The sequence below is a fragment of the plastid genome of Oryza glaberrima (genome assembly GCF_000147395.1).
Source record: "Oryza glaberrima plastid, complete genome".
NCBI lineage: Eukaryota > Viridiplantae > Streptophyta > Magnoliopsida > Poales > Poaceae > Oryza > Oryza glaberrima.
In genome coordinates, this window is record NC_024175.1 from 70,998 (window position 1) to 82,500 (window position 11,503).

Consider the following 11,503-nt stretch of genomic DNA (forward strand, 5'->3'; position numbering starts at 1 on the left):
AAGACATGTCATTTAGATACTTCTCTTCAACTCCGAACTATTGTGATACAAATAATACAAATAGTTGAAGTTAATTTTACGAAAGAAAAGAAGGCGGATTATGGGAGTGTGCGACTTGAATTATTGATTTGGCCATGCAGATAGAGAGTTGGATCTGCCACATTAGAATTCACGACCAAAGGTGTCTCCATATCCAATCAACACGTAAGTCCCCTGTCTAGTAAGGATAGGCTGGTTCACTTGAGGAGAATATTTTCTATGATCATACCTCAACCATGTCATCCATGAAGAGGCTCCGTAAGATCCCATAGAGTAGAAATGGAATAAGTCATGTGACATGATCCAATTCTCTATTTATTACACTTACTTTTTATTATAGTATGGAAATGCATTCATTTTCTTTGCATCGATTGCGATCTGCAATACTATCGGAGTAAAAGAAGGGATCTAAGGAAGAACGTAGGCTAAACTTTTTGATTTTTTATTAGTAACAAGTAAATACTTTGTTTGGACGTAAGAAACTTGCAATATTGGGGGGGATAAATACCAACTAATCAAGAGACGCGAGACAATCCACAAAGCAATTGATCATGATCAAATTTGTAAGCCCACTTGGATATTGAGCATTTACCCATAAGAGTAGGATTCTTTTCAATGAATAGTTGTAGGTGCAACTTCGGAAAATAGAATCTGATAAAGCTTTTCTTACTTAGAGCCATTGAGCCATTATATACCTTATTCTATTATGGATCTTCTACGGTTTTATTTCTTTCATTCTTGCTCGAGCCGGATGATGAAAAATTCTCATGTCCGGTTCCTTTGGGGGCTGGATCTTAAAGAATTCACCTATCCCAATAACAAAGAAACCTGACTTAAACGATCCTGTATTAAGAGCAAAATTAGCTAAAGGGATGGGACATAATTATTACGGGGAACCCGCGTGGCCCAACGATCTTTTATATATTTTTCCAGTAGTAATTCTAGGTACTATTGCATGTAATGTAGGTTTAGCGGTTCTCGAGCCGTCAATGATTGGTGAACCGGCGGATCCGTTTGCAACTCCTCTGGAAATATTACCCGAGTGGTACTTCTTTCCCGTGTTTCAAATACTCCGTACAGTACCTAATAAGTTATTGGGCGTTCTCTTAATGGTTTCTGTGCCGACGGGCTTATTGACAGTACCTTTTCTAGAGAATGTCAATAAATTCCAAAATCCATTTCGTCGCCCAGTAGCTACAACCGTTTTTTTAATCGGTACTGCAGTAGCTCTTTGGTTAGGTATTGGAGCAACATTACCCATTGAAAAATCCTTAACTTTAGGTCTTTTTTAGGGATTTTTCAGTTTGATTCATTCAATCGTGAAGTACCGTGCATAGGTATCTAGGAAATAGTTACTTCCAAGTGAATCTTCCCTAGATACCTATAATCTATTTTATTATGATCCATTTCGCGAAAATATAGATTGTCCCAAAGATGCAAAATTGTTTTCTTTTTTCTTTTTATTCTAACTCGAAAAAGAAGAAGAGGAAAAAATTGCAATGGATTTAAAACTAGAACTTATTCTTAGGTAAATCCATTGGGAGATGCTTCTCTAGAGTGTCCCATATCTGTTTTCCATCTTGCATACGAAAACTGTCAATTCTCATCAGATCTTCTTCCGTCTTACTCAAAAGGTCCAATAGTGTATGGATATTGGCCCTTTTGAGACAATTATACGTTCTAGAAGGCAGTTCTAATTGATCAATAAAAATACAATTCAATGGAATTCTTTTTTTGTTTTTCTTTAGATTAGTTAATCTTTTTTGAAAGCTTAAAAGGGGGGAAGTAAACCTGTTTTTATTTTCTTGGAAACGAGTACCCTCTTCCTCCGTGTGAAGAAAAGGAAGAAATAAATCAATCAAATTACGAGAAGCCTCATAAAGCGCTTCCTTAGGGGTTAAACTTCCATTGGTCCATATTTCTAGAAAAAGTATCTCATATTTTGCATTTCCATTCCCACAAGCAAAAATACTATAATTCACATTTCGAACAGGCATGGATACAGCATCTATAGGATAACTTCCATCTTGAGTGTTCTTTCTGACTTCCGTGTGATATCCGCGATCTCTCTTGATCCGTAACTCAATACGGAAATCCGTGGGTTCTGTCAAGTTAGCTATAGGTTGTGCCGTATCAACGATTTCTACGGAAGGCGGTAAGATAATATCTTGGGCAGTTATGTATCTAGGACCTTTGACGCAAATTGATGCGGTTCTAACTCCATAGAGATTACTTCTCAATACAATTTCTTTCAAATTTAGTAAAATTTCTTGTACCGATTCTTCAATACCTGCTATTGTAGAATATTCGTGCGGCACGCTCCCAAATTTTGCATGTGTGATACATGTTCCTTCTGTTTCTCCAAGTAAAGCTCTTCGCAAGGCAATACCAACGGTATCCGCTTGACCTTTTCTAAGCGGGGACAGAATGAAACGACCATAATAAAGACGCTTACTATCTACTCTTGATTCAACACACTTCCACTGTAGTGTTTGAGTGGATCCTGCTACCTCCTCTCGAACCATATAGACTAGTATTATTATTTGATCATTGAATCGTTTATTTCTCTTGAAAGGGGTTTAATTCTTTTACAGACGTCTTTTTTTAGGAGGTCGACACCCATTATGCGGCATAGGTGTTACATCGCGTATACAACTTAATCGTACACCACTTTTAGCAATGGCTCGTAATGCGGCATCTCTTCCACTACCAGCACCCTTTACCATAACTTCTGCTCGTTGCAAACCCACTGTACGAATAGCATCTACAGCTGTTCTTTGACCAGCATAGGGTGATGCTTTTCTTGAGCTTTTGAATCCACAAGTACCCGCGGAGGACCAGAAAACCACCCGACCTTGCGGATCTGTAACAGTTATAATAGTATTGTTGAAACTAGCTTGAACATGAATAACTCCTTTTGTTATTCTACGTGCACTCTTCCGTAAACTAAAACGCGCATTCCTACGCAAACCAATACGTACTTTCCTACGTGAACCAATTTTTGGTATAGCTTTTGTCATATTTTATTATCTCATAAATATGAGTTAGAAATAACAAAAAGAAAAAAAGATACAAAGATATCCGTTTCAGGGTAAAATATATCCTTTACTTGAATTTTTTTATTTGGAATTTGGACATTTTCGCGGGTACTTTTTTTTTACTTTTTAGAAAGTCAAGTTCTTTTTTCGAAAGATTACCCCTGTCTTTGTTTATGCTTCGGATTGGAACAAATGACTCTAATTCGTCCACGCCTACGAATCAGTCGACATTTTGTACAAATTTTACGAACAGAAGCTCTTATTTTCATATTTCCGTATTCCTTTCTTAAACTATGAATTTACTCTTTTGGAAAAAATAAGTCTCTTTGTTTGAATTTTAGAACTTTGAATTTTTTACCCTAGAAAAAAAAAGAAAAACCTAACCCTTTGAATCTTTGGTATCCTTCAAATCTTCGGTATCCTTCGAGTCTTCGGTACGCTTCGAATCCTTATGGGGAAGTCTATAAATTATACGCCCCTTGCTTGAATCATAACGACTTACTTCAATTTTGACCCTATCCCCCATCAGTATTCGTATAGAACTAGACCGGATCTTTCCTGAAATATAGCCCAGGATGATGGTGTCATTCTCTAGGCGAACGCGGAACATTCCGTTGGGTAGGGCTTCCATAACTAAACCCTCGAAAGTAATTTTTGCTTCTCTCGGGGTTTTTTTTTCTCTCCTATTTTTCTTTTCTGTCATATTTTTTTTCTCCTATTTTTCTTTTTTTATTTGAAAATAAAAAAACGTTGTATTTTTGTTTGAAAAATAGGCGGGGCGATTACCATATATAACATAAGACTTCTCCCCCAATTCTGTTTAGTCGAGCTTCTCGATCTGTCATTATACCTCGAGAAGTAGAAAGAATAGCAATTCCCATTCCGCCCAAAACCTTAGGAATTCCTTGATAGTTGGCATAAATTCGTAAGCCAGGTCGGCTGATACGCTTTAAAAAGGTTCTAGTTCTATATATTCCCTTTCTAGTCTTTCTCTTTTGATGTCGCAAAGTTGAAACCAAGAAATATCTGTTACTTTCCTGATGTTTCCGAACACTTTCAATAAAACCCTCTCGTAGAAGTATTTTAACAATGTTTTCGGTAATATTTGTAGATACTACCCGAACAGTTCCTTTTTTATTCATGTCCGCGTTTCTTATAGAGGTTAGTAAATCAGCAATAGTGTCCTTGCCCATAAGACTCTAATTCTAGGTTCCTCCTAATTTTTCTATAATCAACATGTTCTCTTTTTTCTTTTCGTTTTGGATTCTAAAGCATATACGTGAAACACAATCTACTAATTTTTTATTTGATCTATATCTTGTCTACTAGTATTTATAATACTTCAGGAGCTAATGAAACTATTTTAGTAAAATTCAATTCTCTCAATTCCTCGGCGATCGCGCCAAAAACGCGAGTTCCTTTTGGATTTCCTTTTTGATCAATGATAACCGCTGCATTGTCGTCATAGCGTATTATTATACCGTCTTCGCATTTGAACTCTTTACATGTACGTACAATTACAGCTCGAATTACTTCGGATCTTTCTAGAGGCATTTGGGGCACTGCGTCTTTGATTACAGCAACAATAACATCACCAATACGAGCATATCGCTGATTACTAGCAGCTCCTATGACTCGAATACACATCAATTTTCGAGCTCCACTGTTATCTGCTACATTTAAAAGGGTCTGAGGTTGAATCATATTATTTTGATTTCAATTTGTTATTTCAATGCAAAAGGATGAAAGAAATATTGTCTTTCCAGAAAGAAGAACCTGGTTTTTTATTTTTTATATTTCTAACCGAAGAAATTGACTTCGTATGGGCATTTTGCTGGCAGCTATGGAAATAGCTGCTCTAGCTACAGTTTCGGATACTCCGCCCATTTCATAAAGTATTCGACCTGGTTTAACAACGGCTACCCAATATTCGGGGGATCCCTTTCCCGAACCCATACGTGTTTCGGTCGGTCTTATTGTAACCGGTTTGTCGGGAAATATACGTACCCAGATTTTTCCACCACGACGTGCATATCGTGTCATTGCTCTTCGTCCTGCTTCTATCTGCCTCGCCGTAATCCAAGTGGGTTCAAGTGCTTGAAGAGCATATCTACCAAAACAAATACAATTGCCTCGGTAGGATTTTCCCTTCATTCTTCCTCTATGTTGTTTACGAAATCTGGTTCTTTTGGGGTTATAGTCGATGGTTCTCTCTTAGTTCCATCTCTACTGCAAAACTGGACATGAGAGTTTCTTCTCATCCAGCTCCTCGCGAATCAAATGAGAAAGTGTGCAAATTTCTCTAATTCCACAATATTCTAAAATATTACGGATAGATACACATTAATAGGAAAGGTTAGGGTTTTTAATATTGAATTTATTAAAATACTAAAATATATAGTCAAGAAAGAGGATCTAGAATATATCTAGATGTGTATGTTTATTTATCTATATTCTATATTTAATGTAATTCTATTTTTTTTTAATCTCCTTTTTTTATTTTACTCTTATTGAATCGCGGTAAAGTATTCTAATTCAATAAAAATTTCGCGGGCGAATATTTACTCTTTCCTGTCTTATTTGTTAATTCATAACCTTATCAAATAAGACAATTTTTTTGGTTTGTTCCGCCATCCCACCCAATGAAGTATTGGGATTCTTTTCAAGAAAATCCTATCCAGTCATAGGTTCTGTCGTTCCCACTGCTTCTCCTTTAATGGTTAGGTTTGAATCTCGCAATGGAGCTTCCAAAAAATTTCTTTCCGAGTCAATTTCTCAGTTTTATTAACTCGGGACGCTCTTTGTTATTCCTTGAAATTTGTATTTCTTGTTTCAATCAAATTACGATTTCGAATTCTCTGTTATTTTTATTATATTGATGCTTTATCACATTGCTTTTTATGATGTAATTCATAGACCATACATATTGGAATCCTATATCTTTCTTATTTCTCTTCCTTCTTTCTATCATCCTTCCTTTTATCTACATCCCCTTTAGTTTTGCTTCACAACTTAGAATCCTATTTTTTTTAAAGAAAAAATTGCAGTTGCTACACGTATATGATAGATTTACTCATTTATGATAGATGTATTTATTCATATAGTGACTGTTTCTTAGTTAGGATCTCGACAATACGAAGCAATAGGTTGGTTATTAGTTCATTTTCTATAATTACATAGTAGGGTTCATTCTATTTTTTTTTAATCCAACGAGTCACACACTAAGCATAGCAATTTTATTAAAAGATTTCTCAATTTTCATTAAATCTTATAGAAAGAGGTAGAATTTCTTCTTTTTTTCAGGGATTTTAGGGAAAATAAGGCTCTTGTCATTTTTTATTCTATTACTGAACAGAATGGGAAGACAGGGTTGGTTATTCTTCGTCTACGAATATCCAAATTTTAACTCCTAATACTCCATAGATAGTTCGAATTGGATAGCAGCAATAATCAATTTTAGCGCGAATTGTTTGGAGGGGAAGTCTACCTTTTTTGATGCATTCGGCACGCGCAATTTCTTTTCCCGCGAGACGGCCTGCAATTTTTACTTTTACTCCCTTTATATCTGTTTTTTTAGTTAATTCAATGGCTTTTTTCATTGCCTTTCGGAATGAAACTCTATTTTTTAATTGGAAAGCTATATATTCTGCAAGAATGTTAGGTTGTCTATAAGGTTCTTTCACTTTTTCGATCCCAATATTAAGTCTCTGGTTTACAGAATTAACTTCTTTTTGTAGATCTTTCTCTAATTCTTCGATTGCTCCTTTTTTCTTTAATAAATTGGGGAATCCAATATGGATTATGACGTGGATTGTATCGATTTCTTTTTGAATTTCTATATGTGTAATTACTTCGGAACTTGAGCCTGAGTCCATTTTTTTATTATGTGTAATTACTTCGAAACTTGAGTCTGCTTCTATTTTTCTATTCGAGCCCTTTTTCCTATTCTTTTGTATATAGTTCTTGATACAATTCCGTATTTTTTTATCTTCCTGTAGACCTTCAGAATAATTTTTTGGTTGTGCGAACCAAAAGGAATGGTGATTTTGGGTTGTACCAAGTCTGAAACCAAGTGGATTTATTTTTTGTCCCATATTTTTCTATTCTATTTTTTTTACCGGGAATCAAATCTTAGATGGATCTAAAGATTATTTCGATTTCTTTACTATATTTAGTACAATTGTTATATGACACATGGTTTTTTTTATGGGAGAACTACGTCCTCGAGCCCGAGGTCTGAATTTATTCATAATAGTACTCCTACTGACTTCCGCTTTAGTGATGAATAAATTTGCTTTGTCGAAATCCCTATAATGAGTAGCATTTGCTGCTGCCGAATAAACCAACTTTAAGATGGGATAAGATGCTCGATAAGGCATGAGGTTCAATATCATAACAGTTTCTTCGTAGTAACGCCAACGAATCTCATCCAGAACTCTTTGTACTTTGAAAACGGACATGTGGATGCGTTTTTGTGCTTTGAAAACCCGTTCGAACTTAAGTAGACGATCGGTTGGTACTTTTCTTGCGAGTTTCCTTAGCCCACTCTTCTTCTTCTTTATCCTAGGGGTATACTTTACCAGTTTGAAACTTGTCATAAATAAGGTTATTCCCCGCTTACCTATTTCTTTTTTTTTTTATTTTGAATCTTTCTATTCTGAATTCAGTTAACGACGAGATTTAGTATCCTTTCTTGCACTTTCATAACTCGTGAAATGCCGAGTTGGTACGAATTCCCCCAATTTGCGACCTACCATAGGATTTGTTATGTAAATAGGTATATGTTCCTTTCCATTATGAATCGCGATTGTATGGCCAACCATTGCGGGTAGAATGCTAGATGCCCGGGACCACGTTACTATTGTTTCTTTCTCCTCCTTCATATTGACCTTTTCTATTTTTGCCAATAAATGATGAGCTACAAAAGGATTCGTTTTTTTTCGTGTCACAGCTGATTACTCCTTTTTTTCCATTTTAAAGAGTGGCATTCGATGTCCAATATCTCGATCGAAGTATGGAGGTCAGAATAAATAGAATAATGATGAATGGAAAAAAGAGAAAATCCTTTAGCTGGATAAGGGGCGGATGTAGCCAAGTGGATCAAGGCAGTGGATTGTGAATCCACCATGCGCGGGTTCAATTCCCGTCGTTCGCCCATCCCATTATTGCAAATTCCAAAAATGCAATTTTCCATATTCCTAGTTACGTATTTACTTACGGCGACGAAGAATAAAACTATCACTATATTTTTTCCTTTTCCTAGTTCTTCTTCCAAGCGCAGGATAACCCCAAGGGGTTGTGGGTTTTTTTCTACCAATGGGGGCTTTCCCTTCACCGCCCCCATGGGGGTGGTCCACAGGGTTCATAACTACCCCTCTTACTACGGGGCGTTTACCTAGCCAACACTTAGACCCGGCTCTACCCAAACTTTTTTGGTTCACCCCAACATTACCCACTTGTCCGACTGTTGCTAAGCAGTTTTGGGATACCAAACGGACCTCCCCAGATGGTAATCTTAAAGTGGCCGATTTACCTTCTTTTGCAATCAGTTTCGCTACAGCACCTGCTGCTCTAGCTAATTGCCCACCCCTTCCACGTGTGATTTCTATGTTATGTATGGCCGTGCCTAAGGGCATATCGGTTGAAGTAGATTCTTCTTTTCTCTCAAAAAACCCCTTCCCAAACTGTACAAGCTTCTTCCAAAGCATACGGCTTTCTAGATGTATATGACGATCTCTAGACAGATGGATCTTATATGAATCGTATGATGAAGTACCACATGAGTGGATATATAGGAAAGGAATCCAAATCTGCCGAATCGCTCATGTTATGATCTTCTACATCCTAGGTCTCCGCGTTCCGTCATCTGGCTTATGTTCTTCATGTAGCATTCAGATCGAATGACTCTATGAAATTACGTCGATACTTCTACATATTATGGGTAACGTAGGAGACATCCCTATTTTCCCCCGGGGGTCTTAATTACCACTGCTTAGCTTTCAATTCGCCTCTGACCATCAAATTAAATGTGAATAACCCGTCCTCCTCTCTTTGAAACAAGGGGCGCTTCCGGTTCTGTGCGTGCTTCAAACAATTTTGTCTTCTCCATATTACCATATCTCTAGAGTCAATAATTTTCTATGAGGAACTACTGAACTCAATCACTTGCTGCCGTTACTCAACAGTTTTCTGTTGAGGTCTATCCCGTAGAGGTAGTCAAATTGGATCAGTGATCGATTTCTAGGTTTCGTCGTAAACCTAATTGGTTACTTCCAATTACGTAAATCAATAGTTCAAACCGCACTCAAAGGTAGGGCATTTCCCATTGATATAGGAACTTTTGTACCAGAAACAATAGTATCTCCAATTATAGCCCCTCTGGGATGTAAAATATATCCCTTCTCACCATCCCCATAGTGTATGAGACAAATGTACGCATTTCGATTAGGGTCGTATTCTATGGTTACGATTCTACCAGATATGTCTTTTTGATTCCGTCGAAAATCGATTTTACGGTATAGGCGCTTATGACCTCCCCCTCTATGCCTTGCGGTAATGATTCCTCTGGAATTACGACCTTTACCACAACGGTGCCGTCCATGGATCAAATTATTTCGTGGATTGGATTTCACTTGCCTATCTATGGTTCCCTTGCGTGTGCTCGGGATAGGTGTTTTGTATAAATGTTTCGCCGTATTATTAAGTATTCTCCTTTAGTTTTTTTCTCTATCTAGAAGTGGAATAGAATAACCCGGTTGAAGGGTAATGATCATACGTCTGTAATGCATTGTATGTCCTAGAATAGGGCCCATTCTTCTACCCTTTCCGGGTAGTCGATGGCTATTCACAGCTACTACCTTAACACCAAAGAAGAGTTCGACCCAATGCTTTATTTCTGTCTTAGTGAATCCCGATTCGACATTAAAAGTATATTGATTCTTTCCCAATAAACGAAGACTTTTTTCTGTAAATACTGCGTATTTGATTCCATCCATAAATCGACTTTCCCTCCTATGCTCTGAGTTCCAGTATCGATAAGAATTCGAGTTCTTATTGTTCTTATGTTATGGTATGAATATACCATACCAATTCGTTATGTATGGATGATGGATGAGATTCCATGGATAGAGAGCCAGTTCCAATAGACTTATGGAACGTTCCGGTTCGCGTGCATCCAGCAGGAATTGAACCCGCAAATTTACCAATTATGAGTTGGGCGCTTTAACCATTCAGCCATGGATGCTTAACAGGGATCATCGTACATCGTAAATAACCAATTTTCATATAGAAAGACATATCATAGAAAAATGAAATCGAAAATATTCGGAGATGGCAAATATTCGGAGATGACTATGAAAACACCTCTCTGGATCCTCGAATTGAAAGAGAGATTGAGAGGGATCCAGAATCCTAATTCTCGCTATTTGGAATGGATCCAATTCTATTGAGTCTGACTCATAGTGATCATTTCTCTTTAGCAAAGAATGACCTTGGTTATCAAAGGATTGAACAACCGGGATCCGTTTACTTATGATACCTAGTTGACATTGATAACAAGGATCTAATGAATTATGAGTTTAATAGATCCTCTTTAGCAGAATAGATCCTCTTTAGCAGAAAGACGTATATTCCTTGCTCATCACTTATTCCCAAACCTCGTATGGGGCTAATCGTTTTCATTTACCATCTCAGGGAAAATCCTTTTCGTTCCGCTTAGCCCTATCGGGTATTTTAGTGATAGGTTCTATAGGAACTGGACGATCCTATTTGGTCAAATACCTAATGAAAAATTCCTATTTTCCTTTCATTAAGGTACGAGGGCTTCTTATTCCACAAGAAAAGAACGAAAGCACCTTTTCATTCTTTCATATACTGGGGGTTTTTACTTGGAAAAGACAATGTTCCATACTAAAGGATTCGGGTCCATAACCACGAGTTCCAGTGCACTAGATCTTGTAGCACTTAGCAACGAGGCCCTATGAATAGACATATAGAATTTTTGNACCACGAGTTCCAGTGCACTAGATCTTGTAGCACTTAGCAACGAGGCCCTATGAATAGACATATAGAATTTTTGGTCGGGAAATTCGAATGAATCATTGAGTGAAAAAGGAGCAAAGAATGACAAAAGACGAGACTCTACTAGTCTTCACTCTTGTGGTTTCCTCGGTTTCTGTTTTCTTATTCGGGATCTTGCTTTTCATGGTTCTCATCTCTGCAACTCGCGATTTTCGCGAGAGAACCAAATCCAAGTTGGTGAAGATCATGATTTGGGCTGGCATAGTAGTGATTACCTTTGCAATTGCGGTTCGAATCTATCCGATCTTTATCTTTTTGCTCAAAGAACGAATAAAACCCCTTGTCGAAGCCCTTTATGATAAGCTTCCCTGGATCTGGGAAGTTTCTCTTTCACGGTATTGGGATCG

The 11,503-nt window shown here is 37.2% G+C and overlaps 13 protein-coding genes and 2 non-coding genes across 15 annotated transcripts; 2 read left to right on the top strand and 13 right to left on the bottom strand. All coding sequences in view use genetic code 11, as the record gives it.

Moving 5' to 3' along the window:
* Window positions 1-100: 100 nt before the first annotated feature.
* Window positions 101-1,331, top strand: petD (cytochrome b6/f complex subunit IV). The gene is made up of 2 exons: window positions 101-108; window positions 857-1,331. The coding sequence occupies exons 1-2, from the start codon at window positions 101-103 to the stop codon at window positions 1,329-1,331; spliced, it is 483 nt and encodes a 160-aa protein (YP_009034127.1).
* A 219-nt stretch (window positions 1,332-1,550) lies between these two features.
* rpoA (RNA polymerase alpha subunit) lies at window positions 1,551-2,564 on the bottom strand. Its single transcript has one exon. It carries the CDS (start codon window positions 2,562-2,564, stop codon window positions 1,551-1,553), a length of 1,014 nt encoding a protein of 337 aa, YP_009034128.1.
* Window positions 2,565-2,627: 63 nt separating this feature from the next.
* Window positions 2,628-3,059, bottom strand: rps11 (ribosomal protein S11). Its single transcript has one exon. It carries the CDS (start codon window positions 3,057-3,059, stop codon window positions 2,628-2,630), a length of 432 nt encoding a protein of 143 aa, YP_009034129.1.
* A 173-nt stretch (window positions 3,060-3,232) lies between these two features.
* Window positions 3,233-3,346, bottom strand: rpl36 (ribosomal protein L36). Its single transcript has one exon. It carries the CDS (start codon window positions 3,344-3,346, stop codon window positions 3,233-3,235), a length of 114 nt encoding a protein of 37 aa, YP_009034130.1.
* A 110-nt stretch (window positions 3,347-3,456) lies between these two features.
* infA (translation initiation factor 1) lies at window positions 3,457-3,780 on the bottom strand. Its single transcript has one exon. The coding sequence runs from the start codon at window positions 3,778-3,780 to the stop codon at window positions 3,457-3,459; it is 324 nt and encodes a 107-aa protein (YP_009034131.1).
* A 79-nt stretch (window positions 3,781-3,859) lies between these two features.
* Window positions 3,860-4,270, bottom strand: rps8 (ribosomal protein S8). The gene has a single exon. It carries the CDS (start codon window positions 4,268-4,270, stop codon window positions 3,860-3,862), a length of 411 nt encoding a protein of 136 aa, YP_009034132.1.
* A 139-nt stretch (window positions 4,271-4,409) lies between these two features.
* rpl14 (ribosomal protein L14) lies at window positions 4,410-4,781 on the bottom strand. The gene has a single exon. It carries the CDS (start codon window positions 4,779-4,781, stop codon window positions 4,410-4,412), a length of 372 nt encoding a protein of 123 aa, YP_009034133.1.
* An 87-nt stretch (window positions 4,782-4,868) lies between these two features.
* Window positions 4,869-6,306, bottom strand: rpl16 (ribosomal protein L16). Its single transcript has 2 exons — window positions 6,298-6,306; window positions 4,869-5,270 (listed from the first exon to the last, which is right to left on the bottom strand). Exons 1-2 carry the CDS (start codon window positions 6,304-6,306, stop codon window positions 4,869-4,871), a joined length of 411 nt encoding a protein of 136 aa, YP_009034134.1.
* Window positions 6,307-6,451: 145 nt separating this feature from the next.
* Window positions 6,452-7,171, bottom strand: rps3 (ribosomal protein S3). Its single transcript has one exon. The coding sequence runs from the start codon at window positions 7,169-7,171 to the stop codon at window positions 6,452-6,454; it is 720 nt and encodes a 239-aa protein (YP_009034135.1).
* Window positions 7,172-7,225: 54 nt separating this feature from the next.
* rpl22 (ribosomal protein L22) lies at window positions 7,226-7,675 on the bottom strand. Its single transcript has one exon. It carries the CDS (start codon window positions 7,673-7,675, stop codon window positions 7,226-7,228), a length of 450 nt encoding a protein of 149 aa, YP_009034136.1.
* Window positions 7,676-7,744: 69 nt separating this feature from the next.
* On the bottom strand, window positions 7,745-8,026 carry rps19 (ribosomal protein S19). The gene has a single exon. The coding sequence runs from the start codon at window positions 8,024-8,026 to the stop codon at window positions 7,745-7,747; it is 282 nt and encodes a 93-aa protein (YP_009034137.1).
* Window positions 8,027-8,157: 131 nt separating this feature from the next.
* Window positions 8,158-8,232, top strand: GN06_pgt145. The gene has a single exon. It is a non-coding gene; the product is annotated as a tRNA-His (tRNA).
* A 55-nt stretch (window positions 8,233-8,287) lies between these two features.
* rpl2 (ribosomal protein L2) lies at window positions 8,288-9,784 on the bottom strand. Its single transcript has 2 exons — window positions 9,382-9,784; window positions 8,288-8,718 (listed from the first exon to the last, which is right to left on the bottom strand). Exons 1-2 carry the CDS (start codon window positions 9,782-9,784, stop codon window positions 8,288-8,290), a joined length of 834 nt encoding a protein of 277 aa, YP_009034138.1.
* A 6-nt stretch (window positions 9,785-9,790) lies between these two features.
* Window positions 9,791-10,072, bottom strand: rpl23 (ribosomal protein L23). The gene has a single exon. It carries the CDS (start codon window positions 10,070-10,072, stop codon window positions 9,791-9,793), a length of 282 nt encoding a protein of 93 aa, YP_009034139.1.
* Window positions 10,073-10,246: 174 nt separating this feature from the next.
* GN06_pgt146 lies at window positions 10,247-10,320 on the bottom strand. Its single transcript has one exon. It is a non-coding gene; the product is annotated as a tRNA-Ile (tRNA).
* Window positions 10,321-11,503: the final 1,183 nt, after the last annotated feature.